The sequence below is a fragment of the Gambusia affinis genome, linkage group LG02 (genome assembly GCF_019740435.1).
Source record: "Gambusia affinis linkage group LG02, SWU_Gaff_1.0, whole genome shotgun sequence".
Taxonomy (NCBI): Eukaryota; Metazoa; Chordata; class Actinopteri; order Cyprinodontiformes; family Poeciliidae; genus Gambusia; species Gambusia affinis.
Window position 1 is genome coordinate 19,567,481 of NC_057869.1, and position 20,679 is coordinate 19,588,159.

Sequence of the window (20,679 nt, forward strand, 5' to 3'; positions counted from 1 at the left end):
TGTTAATGTGAAGGTGTAAATTGGGATACCATTTTTAAAGTGGTTTTGGCATTTTGTGAATTTTCAATATGCTGAAACAGCAAAGAAGATGTAAAGATATACTGGTATAACCATACAAATGGAAGCAAATATTCCTAAAAAGAAATAAGTAATTTGCAGATGTTGTGTTGGCCCCACATTTTTGTTTGTTGGGTTGATTTTAATGTTGTGAGCAAATTCTGAGAGCCTGAAAAGGGAAAGACAAAAGAGGGGGGTCATAAGTTGTTTCACCCCGGCAGTCAGTGCTGCACATCAAAGAGATGCTGAGACAAAGTGATGACACCAAACCTCTCTCCTCTCTGTGATTTTAGTGTCCATCCATGCTGCACAAAGGTGATGGGTGTGAGAGGATAAATGCAGTCATTTACTCTGGACTGAACTGTTGTGAGACCCACAATAAAGCCCCATCCACCTTTTTTGTGTCGGTGCACATCATCGCTGCGTCTGTGTAGGAAAAATAAAACAGCAAGAGGAGAATCCTATCTGGTTGAGTCTGCCATGTATTCCTGTGCTGATGTGCTTATTGAGGAGAAAACTTGAAAATTCGTCTTAAGAAACGACGAAACATTCCAACTGAGAAATATTTCAAAGGGTTTACAGCAACTCTACAAAACCAGCAAATAGAGGCTTTCACACCGCCTCCCCTACTTGAACAGCTTCAGCAGCAAACTTCTTCCTCTAAGTGCAACAGTAAAACACTCTGGCCATTTTCTCTGCAGGACACAACCCTGTATAATTGGCCCTGGTAAATATCATCTGAATAATTGAAGAGCTGATAATAGTCTCGAAGAATGGATGGGGAGGTTGCAGAGGTGAAACCGCAGTGCAGACACCCTGCCTCACCGCACATTATCCCTTCATCGCCGCAAAGAGAGCATCTCTTCCTCCCTCTGATCAGCAGGGCCTTCCGCTCGCTAAAGGCAGATGTCCCTACTTCATCACTGAGGAGCTCTCTTAAAAGGCAGCCCATTCATTATGACCCCCAGCCTGCAGAGTGTTTATTCACTTCCCATCTACCACAGGTGCACAGTCTTCTGTGTTTATGTATTGGAAACATACCACCAGCCAGAGATAAGGAACCTGTTTTCTTCGGAGGATGTCAGAAGAGCATCTGCTGTAGCTTAACAAATTTGTGTTATGTATTCAGTTGAGCCAGGGTTGCCAGATTTCGCCTCAGGATTCATCTAGTGTTGAAGGACAGAAAACACCGCTATTTTCTTAAAACTTAAAGTTTCTGTTCAAAGGAAAAAAAAAAAGACTCTCCTTCACTGTCTGTTTTTTGACAACTGCAGAATCTGGACCCCAGCTCAGTTTGTGTTTACCGTATGATTGCGTGGGCTCGTTGAGCCCAGCTTTGTGTGTGGTTAATTATTGTGATCTGAATGCGGGCAGTGCAGGTGAAACCGGCTGCCTCCTAATTAATGAGCCGAGCAGATGGCCCTGGGTGGGCGGCAGCGTGAGCGTGCGCCGAGCCGGTCAGGTGGTCAGCACAGCGCAGACACCTGGGCCGTCACAAGCAAAACAAGGGAAGCAGCAGCCAAAAATAACAGGCCTGTTCTGTGTGCGCTTTTGTTTACATATGTTTGTGTAAGTCAACAAACAGATATGATGGTCTTTGTATTTGATATTTGTCACCTTTTACACGTTTTTCCGGCAGCCCACTAGTTCTGATTGGCTCACGAAGCCGCAGCTTCCTCACTCAGCTGTCTTTTCTGTGGGTGTTGGTTGATTGCAAAGGAGGTGAATGATCCCATTAGGCCATTGTTGCCTAAAAAAAAAAAACATTATGAAAGAATTCTTGTGTCACATTTTTGAAAGAAATAATAACTAGTTCATTGTACAAAAACAATCAAATCCTTTTCACTTGTTTAGTGACGTTTCAAACTTTTCAGTAAGTACTTCTGTGGTGCTGTTCTGACAAAGAGTTACACAGTGTGTTTTAGGACTGCACCATTAATATCATCATTGCAATAGCAGTGTGCTCAATGTTGTTATTATTGCGAAGAACTGTTAGGAATGCGATATATGTTGGCCATTATGTTCCAAGTGTCAGAAACTCCTGCTTTGCATACTAATAAGATATTTAGCCTGTTGGATGAAGTCTCATTGCAGTAGATGCCTACACACATTACAGATAACAGTGTTTTGTAAAATAGTCACATGGAGAGGTGTGTATGCATTGCATTGACAGATGGGAAATAGAGAAATAGAGAAGTGGAGAGGCCATCTGTCTGTCAACTGATACCATTCTTGCAATATTTTGTAATATTGTGCAATAATTGCACACGTCGTGTGTTTGCTCTTGTGTATGCATCGTCTGAACGAGTGAAACAAACATTCACATTCAATCAATAAACAAAATAACAAAATAAAGAAAAAACAAAGTGATTGACAGAACTGCATGTTCATGTTTGCGGCAATTAGGAATGTTGGGAATAATTTTCATCTTACTAGCTGACATCAGGACATTTACACAGTGTCATCTCCAGTGCGTAAATATGTTCTGTTGTTTTTTTGTTGGTAAATAAGGAGTTGCAGAGAGATTGCCTAAAGCTGGGTACAGAATTGCTTTGAACGTTGAAACATTTTCTCCTAGTTGGGTCTGAGTGTGGACTCTTAAAACCACGGAAAGCATTGATGATAGGTTATGTTTTACTGGAGCTGTTAACTATAATTTCATTGGTGTTCTTTTTGTTTTTTACATAAAGGGAGATGAATTGTTGAGCAGGACTGGAGCTCCAGGCTGTTTCTCAGTCTGATTTTACAGTACAGATATATCAAAAACATTGTTTGTTTCATGTAAATATGGTGGCAATATACGAGGTGATGATCCTGGTGGTTAATGTTATCCTGCTATGTAACCTCCTGCTGAGAAAGAGCAGTAAGGTTCTGGCTGCCTCGGGCCTCGTCCATGTAAGTGTGTGTGTAGCTGTATGTTGGTCTGCTCTGCCCTGGTCCACATGTGTTTGATATTACTGCGACAAAGCTGCCCAGCCTCTCTGGGGAGACTGAGAATGTCAGAGACCAGAGTCAAGAAGCAAGGCAGCTTCCCAACATCTGACGGAATGAGAAACACACTCTCTGGATGCTTGGCCCGCTGACGGTTCAGCGTGGGAGCCAAGCAGAGGGCGGAGGCCAAGCAGAGCCACAACCGTGTGTTAGGAGTATCACTCTTTCTCTCTTTACACTTTTCACTGCCAGGATGTGTGGGATCGAACACAGTGCACACGCGGTCATGATTTCTGCTGTTTTCTCCAGATTACCAATCCTGAAGAAACTAAAAAGTAAATTTTTAAAATACATAACCTACTGACCGCTGCAGGCTAAGAAAAACACATCCTCCTCCTCCCTTCCTCATCTTCTGCCAGATTCACCTCCTGCTCTCTTTCCTCACCTTTTACTTCCCCGCATGCCTGATGACCTCTGACCCTCCTTCGACCTTCTTTGCCTTCTCTTTCTCAGCCTCCTCGCTGCACCGTCTCACCTCCCGCCCCGCCGACTTCACGGTAGGAAGTGTGTTCAGTTCGGAGTCAGACTGAGGAAACAGCTGGGCTAATCTACAGTAGCACTGGATTCTGTTTTAATCAAGAGGACAGGTCAACGGCAAAAAAGGGAACTTCATATCACCACCCATAACTTGCAAAATGAATCCCTCCCTTCCCCTTTTGCCTCCAACTGAGACCTTTATCACAAGCGAGGGGGTAAACAAGCAAAAAAAACAAAACAAAAACTGAACATGGACCACTCCAAAGAAATCCTCTCGCTGGAAATCTTAGGAAGTGCTGCTATACGGTGGAGCGTGCAGCCGCAGAGTGGGAAGGAAGGCATGTCTGTCACGTTCCCTCTGTTTGTCTCCTTACATTATTTGCAAAATTAAAAATGCCGTTATCTCCTGGAAACAGATCCTGTGCCACACAGATGGTTCCGTCTCTTCAAATGGGAAGCTGAGCCACTGAGTGCCGTTGTGTTACCAGTTAGTCGCACAGACCTTAATCTCGGCTCCAGCCTTCCTTCCTCTCACTCTCCACACACACACACACACACGCACATGCACGCACGCACACACACATACACATAAAAAGCACATTCAGACAAACTGAATCCTTTGACATAAATGTATTGCCCCTGTAAACATTTTAACAGCTTATAGACACATGGACTGTACTAAAGAGAGGTCACAGATTTTTCGAATGTGTCAAAGAGTGACAGTCACTTTGATGAGCAAGTTATTACTAAAATTACAACTTTAGAACCATGAAATGGTTCTGCTTATGGTCAGGTTCAGTTAAATAAAACTGAGTTTTACTGGACTGGTGTCATACACAACCCGTATGCTTCACTGTGTTTTTATCTTCAAAGTCTAAACTTCACAACAATGACCAATATGAACTCTGAACGTAGGCAAAAATCAAATACATGATAAAAGACCAAAATGACTTCTTCAATACTTAAACTTTTAAATGTGTTTTATTTACATGTAGCTCAGATTACTAGATGTCTCCAGTCTGACTTTGACACTTTTCACTCCAGATTTTGCACACAAAGTAGGGCTGCATGGGAACATTGTGGAACTGTAAGCAAAAAAAGAATCAGAACATAGAGGTTAATTATAATCAGTATCGCCACTGCAGTTTTTACCAGTAGTGTCGGAACACCATGTTTTCCTGATATCATGGAGTAATATGTGAAGAAACGGAGAATAGATACAGATATTACAGATTCGTAACTTACCTATTCTTGACAGAAAGAATCAATAAAAAGTTGTATGTTTTCTTTGTCACTCACCTTTAACTTAATTTAAGACTTCAGACTTCCATACAATTTCTAGGTGACATTTTTATGCTCTGTGGATCCATATATTTAGCAAATTTAAACAAAATTCACTAAAGATAAGTTTACGGTACTCATTGTGGCAGGATGCTCAATGTAAACTCCCTGACCGTGACATTATAGTGGGCCGCGTTAACTAGTCAATTATTTTGTGTAATCAGCATGTTATTAGTACATCAGTTGTCCTCTTTCTTCCCCTAGCTCACTCTTTTTCTTGGGAGTTTTTTTTTGTTTCTTTTTTGTGGCGGTGGCGGCGTCCTGTAGTCGGATTGTGTCCTGGAGGAATAGCTGGTATTTATTTTGGCAGCTTCCAGCATGAGCAGGCTGTAGGCTAAATGGAGAAACTGTCAAGGATCCTCTCTAACCTGTCACTTAAATACACCCCGCCCCTCCTCTCTGCAGTCCACCACATTTCATAGTGGTTTGTAGGTGTGTGTGTGCGTGTGTGTGTGTGCGTGTGTGTGTGTGTGTGTAGGGGAAAACTATGGGATCCTGTGTGATGATGCACAGCGCCCTACCAGCCAACGCCTGGCTAATGTCAGCCACTTTTGTTGGTGTGCCTGCAGGCCAAATGAAGAGGTATGAGAGAGCTGGCAGGCTGGGGAGCAGTTCAGGCTGCAGACAGTTTTGTCAGCGCTGACAGCTCCACAGTGACAGAGCAGACATTTAACACAGAATGAAATGAAATACAAGGCATCAAGCTGGAGAATGACTAATCTCCTGTTTGTTTTCCTGTCTTAGCGGTTAGTGACAGCTCAGTGTCAGGTTTTACCGACACACAAAGCGGTTCAACATGCAAAGAGTCGGGGGTCTGAAACGAGATGAAAAGATGCTGCGTTTGCTGTGATGCTTGTGTTGCCAGGGTCTAATCTGAGACTTCTGTGCTCCATAAATCAGCAGGCAGCGGCGGTGATGTAAGAACAAACAGAGCCGCTCTCTCCGCTGCAGCTGGCTCGAACAGGGGAGAGGAATAAAACGGAGGGAAAGCGAGAACAGGACAGCAGCTGTCAGGCCTCCATGGCACACCTGTCACACAGGAAGCCGGCATCGGCCACTGTTTCCTGAACACACCTCCTCAAACATCGCTCCGGGAAGGGATGGAGGGAGGACATCTGCCGCCAGGGAGAGACGCTGAAAAGATCAACACAGGCATGTTCTAAGGATGAAGGATACGAGCCATATAACCCTCAGGAAAATGTTTCTCAAGCCGTCCTCACTGTTTCACGTGTGCGTATGAATGCAGCTTGCACAGATTGGAGGATGTTTGTGTTAGAAGCAGAGCTCTGTGACGGACAGGTCACTCTGTGGACACTCCACTCTAAACTCTCCCACAAATACAGTAAGCCCCCGTGCCCTAAAACTTTACAGTGGGACATTTCCCACGGTTGCTCCTCTCAGCCACCCCTCCAGCCCCCGCCTCCTGCCTCTCCTGTGACCAATACGAAGTAATCCAGATGTGGCTCACAGATGTAGCACAACTCTCTTTCCTTCAGTCTATCTGTCTCATCTATCCCCCACCATCCTTCCTCACTCAGCCCACAGCCTCGGCCTGCAGACCCCGCCGATGTGAACAGGAGGTGAAATCACCCGGTGCTGCTGACGAGGCGCTCGCAGCTATTGTCTCCCGGTCGTCTTCTCCTCCCAGCCTCCAGAACGGCACTGTTGTGGCTGCTGGCAGAAAAAAAAAAAAATAGAAACTCCTCTTTGTTTGTCAGGCTTGTCAGGCTGGGTCCTCAGGAGGCTCCCCTTACCCTATTCCCAGGCTGCCCTTCATGCTGCCTGTGTGCAATTAACAGAGTAATTAAAAGCCTGATGAGCTAATAGGCGTTGGCTCAGGCTGCAGGTGTTTGGATGGGGGAACTCGTTTGGTGGGAATGCAAACATGCTTGGACAATTATGAAACAATATTTTTATGGTGTGTATGGATTAAAAGATTCCTTGATAAATAGATAAAATTTCTAAATTTCTTGTTGATTTAGAGCTACTACCACTTTGAAGGACACTTACGTCCCAATTTTTTTTATTTTTTTATTTTTCTCGTTAAAATGTTTTGTACCATTAAACAGTGGAATTTTGTTTACACAAATGTTTGAATGGAAATTGCAATCAGCAGTTCAGACTTTCCAAAACAGAAAAACAGAAGGTTTAGGAAAAAGTTTACACCATAAAAAAGGATCTTTTGTTAAATATTACAATTACTCTAAAATAAAAATGTCCCTAGTATAATAGTTTTGAAATGTAATGTTCAAGACAATTGCATTCCAACAAGTTTGAATATTTTTTTTTTGTAACATAATTTGTCTGAGTGTTTTGGTTCTGTCAATTATTAGTTGCTGTGTGTGATGTCCAGCTGAAGACCGTAAGCATGATACACTCATCTGGGTGGTATTTTGAACTAGTATTTCAGCTTAGTGAAAGATTAAAATGTCTCACGCTGAGAAAGTTTCTGTGTTGGAGCAATAATTTCAGCTGTAAGTCAGTTAACGTCAGCGCTAACGCTATGATCAAACTTGCTAACTAGCAAAACTTTAGAGCTGTTAAACAGTCATTGCCATAAGTGGCACATCTTAGCTGTTTTTGTCAGAGAAAATGCAAGAACAGATTTTTTTAAAAATATTACAGTTTCAACTAAACAACTTTTATTTTAGACATTACCTGGTCTTCATAATTGTACTAACTTTTAAACTGATGGGAATTTAATTAACTACCAAGAAACTGTATGTAAATTATGACACCAGTTTTGTTAGTTACATTATAACTTGATTGTATCAGTAGTGCATCACTTGTAAGAATAGGTTATCAAACCTTTTTTATTTTCACATTTATCAAAATTAATGCTAAAAAAAAATGTCTTACTGTCAGATTATTGAACGAAAATCATTGAGCTTTTTCCCTAACACCTTCTCCCTGGGTGGATTTCTGCTTCTTCAACCATTATTACCTCACATACCTTTACATTATTCAACAAGTTTCGCCATGTGGCCCAGAACCTAGACACTTTTACACAACTGTCTCACACCCCACTCTATGAACACCGCGCTAGATGGTAAGATGATGCATGTCTCTACTGATGGAGCTCATCGGAGAAGAAACGGAGAACAGAAAGTCTGATCAAATGTTAGTTTACGACAGCCTGAGGCTGAGCTCTCAGCTGGCAAAATTAGACTCACAGCTGACAAGATTAAGAGGAGAGGATGTAAATGAGTGGGAACAAAGGAGAGTTTTTTTCCATCATCCAGAGCAGAAGCTACAATTCTACTTTTCTCTTACGTCTGTCTGTCTCTCTGATCCCAGATGCAAACAAACTCACATAGTAATGTCCTCGTGTGTGTGTGTTTCTGTCTTGTTTCCGCCCCCATATGTCCCCCCCCCCCTCCTCTCTCTGCCTGTCCCTACCCTCACCCCCTCCCCGCTCTGTGGCAGCTGTGCTGGTGATGGCTGTGCGCCCGTGGTGCAAGCTGGCTGTGGGGTCCCAGGTGGCCCGCATGACAGTTATTGATGTTCAGGTGTTCAGCTTCTCTCACACAGGGACCCTGGAGCCACACACACACACACATATACGCCCACGCACGCACACAGAGATACATTAAGAACTAAGACACACGCACAAGCAAGGATGCTCCCGAATGTAGTTTGCATGCATACACAGAATACATGCTAGTAGTCATGTTCTTGCACTATTATGCAGTTAAACTGCATTTTCTGTATATTAGTGCCAGGGAAGTGTAAACAACACACTAACAAGTACAACTGAGACTTTGGGTTTGCAGCTGCAAACTTGTCTGGAGAGAATTACAGTTTTCAGCCTGGTGTAAAAAAGAAAAAAAAACAACAAAAAAACAAGCTTCATAAGAAAGCATGCAGGCCAGCTTGCAGTATGGAAGCTTATGGAGAATTTTCTGTCCACACACACGTGATGGAATAGCCAGTGTCGATACCAGTGCCCTGCGCAGTCCTAACAAAGTCCAGATGTGTCTGGCTAGTTGAGGAGTTGTTCTTGGCACGGCTTGCCTCGGCCAAATGTCACAAATACTTTCCTTTATTTAGGAATGGCTCCGGGTTTTGTGGCTGGAGGAAAAAAAAAAAAAAAAAAAACGAAGGCGAGGATAGATGGATGGTTGGAGTGAGAGAGGGAGAGGGATGGGAGGAGAGCTAGATGAAAAGAGCCTAATAAATGATTAGCAACGTAGGACAGGAGAGCAAAGAGGAGGCGCAGGGGGAGCAAGAGAAAACCTGAAGAGGGACAGAAGATAGGGAGGGAGGGGAGAGGGAGGCAGGGAGGGAGGCAGAAACAGCTCCAGTCTAGCATCTGGATTTTATTAACAGCCGTTGGGAAAATCTGAAAAGGAAGTTTTTTCTCCGTGAGCACGTCGGCAGCAGTGATATGCTGCACATAACCACTTCACTGCCGACAAGAGGAGCCAGGCCCTCCCAAAGGAGAACAGATGGTCGCTAGAACTTCAATACAATTACATCAACAGCTCTCGCAGATATAAGCTCGGTATGACAGAATCCCTGCAGCTTGGTGAGACAGAAATACAACTCCTCTAACCTTAGCACCTCTGGCCCTGGATAAATTGCCTTTGATTCATCATTCCCTCCCCGCTTGTCTTCAAGGTAGTCCAGCCTTTCTTGCCAGCTTAACCAATAAAAGAAGATCTGGATACTTTTGACTTGAAAAAGCTGGTGACCTCTCGGTGATTTGATTGCTGTAATCTGATCAAAGACAGGATGGTTTTTTTTCAGTGCTTAGTGGGAAGAACAGATGACCCCCCCACACACACACACGCACACGGACACGCACACGGACACGCACACAACCCTGCAACCCCAGTCCTCCCATTCCCCAGCGTTGTTTTGTGCTCATTGTGTTTGTTCAGCCGGCTCTGTGTACTGTCACAGCAATTCTTAAGTAACACGGGAAAATGTCTGTGTTTGAGTCCTCAACAAAAGCACGAGCATTTTGTAGACTTGTAAGGTTTTTTATTTATTTATAATTTTTTTTGTATGTTTTATGAGCAAAAAAAATTTGATTTTCCACCACAGGAACAGCCTGTTTTAGAGATTGGAGTGAAGTAGCTGAAATGCATTAACTTACACAGACAAACGTCTAAAAGCATGCGCAAGTACTGGTCTGTCTCCCACCCTGTTATTAGTGAGGGCTGTAAAGACTCCGAACTCCAAATCAGCACAAGATGAACCAGCGTCTGCGATCTTGCTGCAAGAGTGGCTTCCTGTGCAGACATATGAAAGGATATAAACACATTCCCAACTCACCTGTGATAGAATCCAAACGCTGTCAGATAGCAGGCATGTTTTAAAACACAAAGCTCATTGGCAGATGTAGAAAGCATGCTTGTTTTTGCTCTTTGTAGCTGTCAGATGGTGTTTTGGTTCTGGGCCAACTGTATTGTTTTTCCTAAAAATTTCATTTTCTGCCTGTAAGAAAAAGTGGGAGGTTCTGCACCCATAATTCTCATGTCCAAGGGACAGAGCTACAATCCCAAAATGTTTTGATATAAAGACCTTAGGGGGGATGGCAGGGGGGCTTATTCTCTGTTTGTGTGGACTCCACAGCGGCCTGATAGGGAACAGATGTGGAAAGGCAGGCGGCTGGGCAGCCAGCCAGAGCAGCTGGGAGAAATTAAAAACAACAGCATTCCTGGAGACTGGGGGAATTACAGTGGGAGGGCGGGAGCAAGAGACAGAGAGAGAAAGAGAGAGAGAGAGAGACAGGGAGTTTTAGGCCTATGTGGTCACCGACGGAGTCTCTGTGGAGTACAAGAGATTGAATAGGCGAGGGGGTTTTAAGGGAACTGTTCTGCAGCGGTTAGCCAGAGCTAATAAGCTGCAGCTGGATTTTCAGTGGAAATGCATATGGGCATGCACACACATACATTGCATTGAGTCCACACACAAAATGAGACGTAAAACGAGTTTAAATCCATCCTCAGAAGGGCAGTCTGATGTAAAACAATTTGTACGCATATGTTTATTGATGGCGCTCCAATGAGCATTAATGTGTCCTTAAATCTTTAATGAGATTCCAGAAGGACTTCAGAAAGTTTGAAGAACCCACCGAACTGCACGCATCCAGTTGTTCGGCGTGCTCTCTGCGGTTTAATGCCTCTTGCAGTGAATTGTTTTTCATCTCGTTTCATCATGGCACAAGGGGAGAGCAGAAGACAGAGAACATTTTTAGAACGCAGACTGCAGACTGCTTCTTTGGTGAGCAATCTTTTAGCCCCGATTACGTCAAACCGTACAGACATACAGCTGTTCTCAGAGTCTGAGAAACACAGACAAACAAGCACAGGCAGCAGCAGCAGCAGCAAGGTAGGTAATGATTGTACGACGCTGGTTTATTTTCAGCCTAATATGCAGGAGTATTTAGGACAGATGGCAGTAGAATTGAGTGGATCTATTTTCGCCTGCATTGGTTTCAAAGTGGCTCCTTTCAGACGTACGTGTTCGAAACGCTACACCTGAACCTCCAAAACAGGTCAACTTCTGCAGGTGATTCGCTTCTCCTCTTTTTGGTGTTCGGCTTTTGTTCTTCAGCACAAAGCACGGTGGAATCACAGGTGGTCACAGATGGGGTTTCAGACCGAGCAGACTTCCTAATGTATTAAAAGTAAAATCCAGAGCATGATGTGCATGTGTCCTGTCTCTGGAGCTAGTCAGATTAAACAGCTGTCCATAATCCCGTGGTGGGGGCAGACAGACAGGATGGTCCCCTTATCCTTTCCTTTCCTATTTCTTTTCCTTTCCTTTCTCCTCATCATTTGTTCATCAAGTATAACTGTATGTATTCAAAATAACAACCATGGGCACAGGTATCACAATCTGACTTTGCAAACACAAGAAAACCACTGAAGGTGTGACAAATCTACCAACTTGGATGTCTGCTTTTGCATGTAACCCTGTATTGAAGAATGGTTGCATCTATTTATGGCAGCTGCCCCAAGTCTGCCTCTGTTTTGCGTGTTTATGTTGAGAGCGTCTGGCATGGGCCAAACAGCCGAGCACCCCTCGTGTTCTTGTGGATCACTGTGTCAATGGCCCTCGTACAACATACTCCAGTGTGGCGCTCTTTAAATACAGACACCAGCTGTTGAATGCTGCTACGCGAAGCTCTCAGAAATAGGCTTACTGCGAGCTGAGGCCAACTGACACGGTGGCGGTGGGGGGTGTTTTAGAGAAACACATGAAATGAAAAACAAATTGTGCGATGTGGTGATTTAATGGTAGCGGATACATTCGTACAGGAATATATACACGCAGGATTTAAACAGCATAAAGGTCAGGACTCTTTAGGTCATTTACCTCAACAGTATTGATGCCGGGTTTAGGTTCTCCTTTTATTTGTAGAGGTTCAAGAGATTATCTCTGAAGCAACAAAGAGGACAATGATGACAGATGCTTTCATTTATATGATGTTTTCGAATGTGGATTGTGACATTTTGAAAATATGAAAGGAAAATTAATTTTTTGTCCTGTGGTAGAGAAGGCAGCGAGAAAATGATCAACCGTCTCTTAGTGTTGTCCCGAGTTTCAGGTTTTAAATTTTTTGCATGTATGTCTCCAAAAAGGGAAGAAATTAAGTACTGAACATAAATCAAATGGTTATAATTTTATTTTGTACTACACAAGGTGATATCATCAATAACGCAAAATATAGAAAACAATGAGGTAATTCAATGTATGTAAACAGTTTGGCTTGGTTTACTGATATATGCCATTGATTAGTTTTCCGACAATATCATCTCATATTTCTGCTTTTAATCTTCCATGAATAACAAATTGAGAAATATCAGGAGCCGTAACAAATGAGAAATAAAATGCTTTATTAATTAGATTCTGTATATGCAAACAATAGATTTTTTCCAGCTTTTTGTGAAATTGCAAAAATGGATTTTGACAACATCAATTTTAGTAAGATTTTTTTTTTTGCACTATCTAACTTATTTACTAATGTAAGGATAAAACATTTTGTTGATCCTATAATCAGGTTCTCAATAACAAATTGTGGGTTTTCCATCATTTTTTCACATGGTAGACAGTTAAAATTATGTTAAAAACAGATGTCCATTGAGTCACATATAATGCATGTCCAGAAGAAGGAAGAAAGAACAATGTTTGACATTATTTGCGCTATTTTGACAGATATTGCCTTACCACAGAGACAAAAACAAAATAAAATACAAATTGCATTTAAAATTTATGCGTTCACTCACAGTGTCTCAGCAGAAGAATCATCAAATGGACCATTAAGTCTACTCTGTGCTCACATCTGTTTTTATAAGTTAGAATAATGACTTCCCTGCACAAGTTTTTATGATACATGTTTATATTCATTTAGTAAATATATGCAGCATTTATTGTGAGCAAACTACCCATGTATGTCCTGATCCATCCGGTGCATAGTTAAAAAAGTACTTTATTCCATTGGTTTTTCTGCATACGGAGCAGAGTCATAACCAGCTTTCCATCATTCTCAAGGGGCTGAAAAAGTCATCACACTCTGTGCTCAGGTTTGCAATGCAGGAGGATCTGGTTCCAGCAGCTGCACCGACAGGTGGACACAAACATCAAGACTAGTCAACGCTCCATAGATAGATGCAGATTGAGTTTAAGTTCATGCATGCTGTGTTGTGCTTGACAGTGATTTTCTACAAGCTGCATAGAATCATACCCAATGCAGGAGCCTGACAGGCGCTGGTGGCTGCAGCAGGGCCACCTTGTATTGCATTTTCTCCGCTGTCAGAGCGGAGAAAATGTCCTCCGCCTTCATGCTGCAGAGCTTGGCCTTGCCTTGTTTGGTCCTGGCAGTATGTCTGGCAGGAGACAGAGAAGCCTCTGGTAGCAAGACAGAACTCTGCTGAAAGCCAGTCTCAGTGATGGACAGCAGCAGATCCAGCTGCACTTGTCACTGGCTGTCAAGCCGGCTGTCTAGGCATGGGAACGAGAAGGGACAGGCGGTGTGTATGTGTGTGTGTGTCTGGGGGTTGGAGGTTACAGTGGGGTACTTGTGGGGTGGGGTTAGTGGGGTGCACTGATTGGGATGTCATTGCTACATGGATTGTGTATGTGTGAAGGAGAGAGCGTGAGGGAAAAGGGGGGCAGCGAGGAGCGCTGATCTCAGTTAGCAGCAGCTGAGAGGGAGAGCAGGTGTTACTGTGGGTCTCTCAGGCCCCATGAATCTCCTACAAGAAAGACAATACAAGTTTGGATCCATTTCCACTCTCCGCATTGATCTCCTTTAGCTCTTTGCATGAGGCTTTTTGGTTTAAGGAAACAATCGATGGCTCGCAGGTGAAAATGTCAGTGCTCTCCTCTTTAACCAGCTGTCTCCTCCCAGCACAGATTCTGGTTTTATAAAATCGGAGCTCCATTTTTAACCTGTTTATGTGTTTTTCTTCTTCCATGTGGCAGGTAGCAGAGTGCAGAAGGCTGGAACAATGCCAGATTCACCTGCGGATGTGAAAACCCAGCCCAGGTCCACCCCACCTACCATGCCTCCTCCACCCCCGGCTGTGAGTCAAGCAACAAGTCGCAACGCCTCATTCACACCGGCCACCAGTAAATCAAGTAAGAGTCCCTTGTGTACAACGATGCGTAGTTGTTACTACAAATTGTATCCAGTGATCCATCCTTGTTGTGCTGTAAATTATTTGGCTGAATGATGCTTAATCCAGAGTTATTTTATGTTCCGTTAGATGGATGTTTTCTTGAAAAGCCAGGCGGCCCTTAAAACAGGCAGATGTCAGAGAAAAACAGAGACAGGTGATATATCAGAGAGCAGGCAGCTCACTGGGGACGAAACATCAAACCCTGTAGGACTGACAATAATTTAAAAATGATTAAACTAAGAGTACATTTTGGAAAAGATATTGAAACCAGAAAACAACCAACCAAAAACATGAAATTAAGACTTTACAAACTGTTACAAACAGCATTTTTAAAGTTTGGATCCTGCTTTGAGTTGTTTGCATGGTTCTCTTGTCATTGTTGCTTCTGCTTATTTGTACTTATTCAGTTTGTTTTATCATTTTCTACCAAATTATATCGGGAATGAAAAGGTATTGACATTCAGTCGAGATTTCATCCAAGCATCATATCGTACCACCAAACCTCTCTGGGCTCTTTCGCATGTTTTTATCTAAAATCTGCTTATAATATACTGTAAGATATAATGTGGTTCTATGAGTCAATTGTACAAGTAAGATTTGATCAGTGGATCAAACTGCATGATGCTGCATGAAAGCCATTTGGTTCAAATAAACCAACCAGTAATGGAAGTGGTGTGTTATTTCAAATATTTCCCAAAATATCACACAAATTGATTTAATAGAGAGTCAGATGTAAGCATGTTATATGTATTCATCTCTCCATAAGTTGTCAAATATATCTATTACTATATTTATGTCGAAAAATACTATAACACATTTCTTTGGTGTAGAAAGGTGTCGTAGTATTTGCCCTGTTTTAAATTTCTTGCTGTATTTTACGAACCAGTACCGACCATTTTAACCAGATTATGAAACAAATCAGTCAGTGATACTAAACGTGTTAAGTTTCTGTTGCTTGAAAGATGTCACGTACAATCAACTCTACTGCTTTTCCTTTTACCTAGTTTGATGGTTGTGCATCTGCATTGAGCGAAAGGAATCCAAAATATTTGTTCCTTCCCAGTTCTAGTGAGCCAGTGTTTTGGTCACTTGTGTCTCAGGTGTGTCTCTCATGGCATTTGTCTAACTTTTGGTGGAAATGATGCCTTTCCTGGCGGGACAAGTGTCTTTTGGTGTGCATTGTTTACCAGCTGGTCAGGCGGCGGGTTGGTACAAGGGACATCAGGCGTTCTTTCTTCCCTATATAGCAACGTCAGGCCGTGTTGTTTCACCTGTTGCGGCTGGCGGTCAGCAGCATGGCTCTCTCCTTACGACTCTTCCTCATCTAAAACCAGAACACAAGTGCTGGGATCACATGGGTTAGTCCATATGTGTTCAGGCCTTCAACCCATGGATTAGAGCAACAAGCATGCCTGAGAAGAACCACAAGAACGGGGAACAGCTGAAGGTTAAAGACTCTGCTTCTTCCAGAGCAAGGACCAGGTGACGAGGTGCATTTCAAAGCGATGCTGCAGCAGAAATGAAATGATGCTTACCATGCTGCTGTTATGAAATGAGTCATGGTTCAAGCCTAGTTACATGAGATTTCATGGAAAAAAAACAACAAGCATGCGACATACAATCATTCTATAATCCAATACGCATACAAAAGCACATAGAAATGGTGACAGATTGAAGAGCGGCGTTTGAGGGGAAGAGGTCAGGCTTGCTCCCAGGGTATTTAGGAGTTTGTTTGGGCTTGCATTAAGAGGTGAATGTGCGTGATCATATATGTGTACGAATGCTGTGTGACTATTCTGATCCCCAAAGCTGCAAATCTACTTTCAGCTGGTGGACATGTGCAGGACCTGATTTAGCAACACACCTGCTACTGGAATAAAAGTAATACAGCCCACTGGACTATTTTTGGCACCTCTTTAACAAGTTCCTCTTATAGTTGCGCCCTACTGAGTGAGTGAAGAGCAGGATGGAATACAGGGGCCGATGGAAGGGCTGGAAGGGGTCAAATGGTAGCACTTGTGAGACAGCTGAAGTTCCTACAAACACACATGCAGCTCGAGGAAAGGTAGTAGAAAGTTGCATCCCTGTGGTTGTTTTAAGCATCAAGTGTCATGTGGCCTTGTATAAGACTGATTTAATTACTTCAGCTGTCATCACATCTATCAGACTCCCCATACAGGCAACTGTAATTCACCCCCATGTGTGTTTTTTTTTTTTTGCAGTGCTGAACGGGAGCAGCCACTCTCCTACCTCGCTAAACGGTGCTCCTTCGACTCCCAATGGCTTCAGTAACGGGCCGGCGATGTCCTCGACGGCCTCCCTGTCTAACCAACAGCTTCCGCCGGCTTGTGGCGCCCGACAACTCTGCAAACTAAAGCGCTTCCTGACCACACTGCAGCAGTTCGGCAACGACATATCCCCCGAGATCGGGGAGAGAGTGCGCAGCCTTGTGTTAGGACTGGTGGTAGGTTATGTAAACATCTGTTCATTGCAGCCCAATGTTCCTTTATTGCTTCGATTATCATGTCAGTAAATGTGCTGTGGAAAATCGTAACTGAGGTTAATGTTTCTATCACTTCTGCTTTAAACAGAACTCCACTCTCACCATTGAAGAGTTTCACTCCAAACTTCACGAGGCCACTAACTTCCCACTGAGGCCTTTTGTCATTCCTTTCTTAAAGGTAAAATATAATCAATCATTAGTTTATGTGACAAGTGTTGAATATAAGTACTGATTTAATGAAGGTATGAAAGGTATGCTTTCATGAAAGAAAGAAGCCAAGTGAAATCTGAAAGAGGAACTAGCAACTAACAAACAGCAGGAGCACATTTTTCAATCAGTATTGACGAGGAGCTCCACATCGTTTTCTTGCATTTCAGTCAAATTCTACACTGAATATGTTTTCACTTCATCACTTTCAGTAGTCATTTACCTTGTTACTGTTTTCTTAACGGAGCAGTAGCTGTCATTGCAGCTGACACGCCATATTTTTAGCACGTTGCCATTTTTGATACGGGCAATTTGAACTACTCTACATGCAATAATCTAAGGAGAACGCCACAAAACTTTTATTTTGATTTTTACTTTTTCCATCGTAACTTTGCCATCGTCTTATCTGGCCTTGGACATGTTAATTGATATATATATATATATATATATACACATACATATATGTGTGTGTGTATGTAAGAAATAGGTCCCTATGCAAAAAGAATCCTGGTACCTCACTCACTGCAGAGACAGCCCAGAGCAGAACTTCATTTGAGGACCCACCTCCAACAAAGCCCACCAGCAGGGCACCGTAAATGAAACTCTGGCCTAATTAAAACCTATAAATAAGCAGTGAATCTATATAAGGAATCCATCACTTGTAGCCATCGCTGGTAGGATGTAAATACATCTTTAAAAAAAAAGGTGTGAAAGTGTGTGTGAAAGTGTTGGACCTCCTGCCGTGCGATGATCCTTCACATCTGGGATATCGCAGCGATGGCTGTGTTATATCAAGCCGACAGGTCTGAGAGAACTGTTTGACAGCGCTGTTACACACACGTTCACACATAACCCCCCCACACACAGACGCAACACACACAACAGCACAACCCGAAGAGAGCGAGGCACATGGTGGAGGAATGTGTCAGGGTACCTGTCTTATCTCATCCTGTCTCTTCATCTATCACTCTCTCTCTTTTTACTCCCTCCTTAGCTTAATCTGGCATCAACCTCGCCCCTGACCCCATAAACCTAATGTTCCACCAAAGGTTTTAGTTTCTCTTCTTGTCCACTTAACTTTTCTCTAAAGGTTATTTGATTAAATCTATTATATCTTTCCTGCAACGTCCGACTTGCCTAAGCAGAGATGCCTGTCTTTCCTCTTTTAACCACTAAAGGCAAACCTGCCCCTGCTGCAGAGAGAATTGCTCCACTGTGCCAGACTGGCCAAACAGACTCCAGCCCAGTATCTGGCTCAGCATGAGCAGCTCCTCCTGGACGCCAATGCTAGCTCGCCTCTCGACTCCTCGGAGATCATGCTGGAGATGAACGAGCACGGCAAGAGAAGGACTCCTGACAGGTGAGACTTTAGGGGCCTGAATGCACCATCTTAGTGCATTCGTGTTTTTGTCTGAATACCAAGCGGGAGGAAGTGATAAATCCTCTGAGAAAGAGGCAGAAGTCTGGACAGTCGTAATGCCAGCCTGACTTTGCCAGCTGTCTGGGGAGGAGGAGGAGGATAAATACAGAGTACGGAAAGAGGCAAAATAGAGAGAGAGCTCTGAGAAGCAGGAAGCAAATAAGACAGTTGTGTTAAACTCAATAAAATACAAACAAGACTGACTCAGGACTGCCCTGCTTTTCTGGTCACTGTTTTCACTTCTCTGCCTGGTCTGTTATTCCCCAGCAGCCCTCCATATGTCAAAGATGTGCCCAGATGGTGACGTGCTGCGCGAGGGTGTTGGGAAGTCGGTGGCTGGCGGTTTTGGATAGACCAGAACAAGGGGTTGAAAGCTGGATGTGCAATCCCGCTGTAATCTGCACACCTCCGCCTCCCGACCTCTGGCTTATGTACCGCGTGCAAAGTAGAGGGGGAGGAAGGGCATGAAGGCAACATTTTTCCAGCTGTTCCTCTCATTTGTTAGCGACCGCAGCCAAACACATGCACGAGCAGTGCGCGTACATGCATGAAATGTCATCTGTGTCTGCATGTGGGCAGCCGCGTTGCATTTATTCACTTTTTATCCCCATGATTGTAAAGAGTGATTTTCATCCGAATGCCCGGCTATTGCCATTCCAGCTAAACAGATTAATATCAATGCTCACATTTAAACTGACCAGATGGTTCAAAACCACACACTCCTTCCTAGCATACACGCGTATACAAGTCCGACCAAACATCTGTCAAATACACAGCTTTCAACCCCCACAGCCCCTTAAGCCTGAGTACAGGGTGGGGGCGAGGGACACTTGCAGTCGAAGAGTTGGCAGAGGGATATTCAGATTAAGAGCATGGGATGCAGGGTGTACAGTTGGACTTGGTTCTGTTAGATACATATGGCGTACATCTGTCCAACAAGCTTTAGAGAAGCCATACTGTACTACAACAAGCAGCTCTATAGGTGTGTGTGTGCGTGGGCGTGTGCTGGCGTGCGTGCGCATGGGCATGTGTGTTGGCGGACACCATATGGGAGTTGTTGGACTTAAAAGAAAACATGTTTGTATTCCTTGTTTGAGCTTCTCCAACTTCTACTCAAGGCTGTAATCTGTGACACACATCGACTGTTTTTATTTTCTTCTTTTCACTCAAAGTGAACTTCCTACATTCTGGGGGTTTTCTGTAAAAATAATGATGCAAAGTTCAACTTGTGTCTGTGTCTGTCTGCTTAGGACCAAAGACAGCTCAGACAGAGACGGCTTGCATCCGGAGCACCTGGCAAAGCGGCCCTGCACTATCAGCCCCAGCCAACGCTTCAGCCCCAGCACGGGGCTCCCAGCTCACCCGCCTCCCAACGGCCTACCAACGCACCCACCCAACGGTCTGCCCCATCCGCCCAACCCCCAAGTGGGACCCCAGCACTACCGCCTAGAAGACATGGCCCTGGCGCACCAGTACAGGGATGCGTTCAGACACAGCGAACACAGAGACTCTCGAGACAGACACCGGCAGACAGGTAGGACGTTCACATACATGGAGTTTCTGGTTTCCATTTAGGTGATTGAGACATAAGGAGCTTGTGTTAACGGTGGTGGAGTTCGGGAGTAGGACAAAGGCCAGTTGTCGGACAAGTTGGATAATCCTCGTGGTGGTGGGTCTGTATAAAGGACCCAAGCCATACATGCCCTTTTACGCTGATCATCTGCTTTTTTAATAGGGAAGGAGAGTCATTCTTTTTGACATTGTTTTACTACTTAGTCATTAGACTGGAGGTGGTTCTTCTTAATTACAAAGAAGAAATGCTAAAAAGCAAAACAATTTGTTTAGAAAGTGTAAATTATTATAGGTTTCACCACGTAAATTAAGAAATTGATGTTGTATTCATATTGAAATTGAATACTGGTAAAAGTTGTGAAAACAAGTTTAAATTTTGTTTGAATTTAGTTTTTCTATATTTCTACATTTTGTCTTTTTAATAAGTAACAACACTTATTAAAGTGTGTTTAATAACAACACTGTGTTTAGCACAG

At 43.4% G+C, this 20,679-nt stretch overlaps 1 protein-coding gene across 8 annotated transcripts in view; it reads left to right on the forward strand.

Annotated features, from left to right (window-relative positions):
* cbfa2t3 (CBFA2/RUNX1 partner transcriptional co-repressor 3) overlaps positions 1–20,679 on the forward strand; it is a 49,026-nt gene that overhangs the window by 16,094 nt on the left and 12,253 nt on the right. For 7 of the 8 annotated variants that reach the window (XM_044101166.1, XM_044101107.1, XM_044101116.1 and 4 more), the window contains exons 2-6: positions 14,305–14,460; positions 16,724–16,965; positions 17,093–17,182; positions 18,390–18,571; positions 19,882–20,165. In XM_044101166.1, the coding sequence (XP_043957101.1) occupies positions 14,331–14,460; positions 16,724–16,965; positions 17,093–17,182; positions 18,390–18,571; positions 19,882–20,165 (928 nt within the window). In that variant the 5' untranslated portion in view covers positions 14,305–14,330. Of the gene's footprint in view, positions 1–13,911; positions 14,193–14,304; positions 14,461–16,723; positions 16,966–17,092; positions 17,183–18,389; positions 18,572–19,881; positions 20,166–20,679 lie in introns of those variants that run through there. The other variant, XM_044101158.1, reaches the window with a different exon arrangement.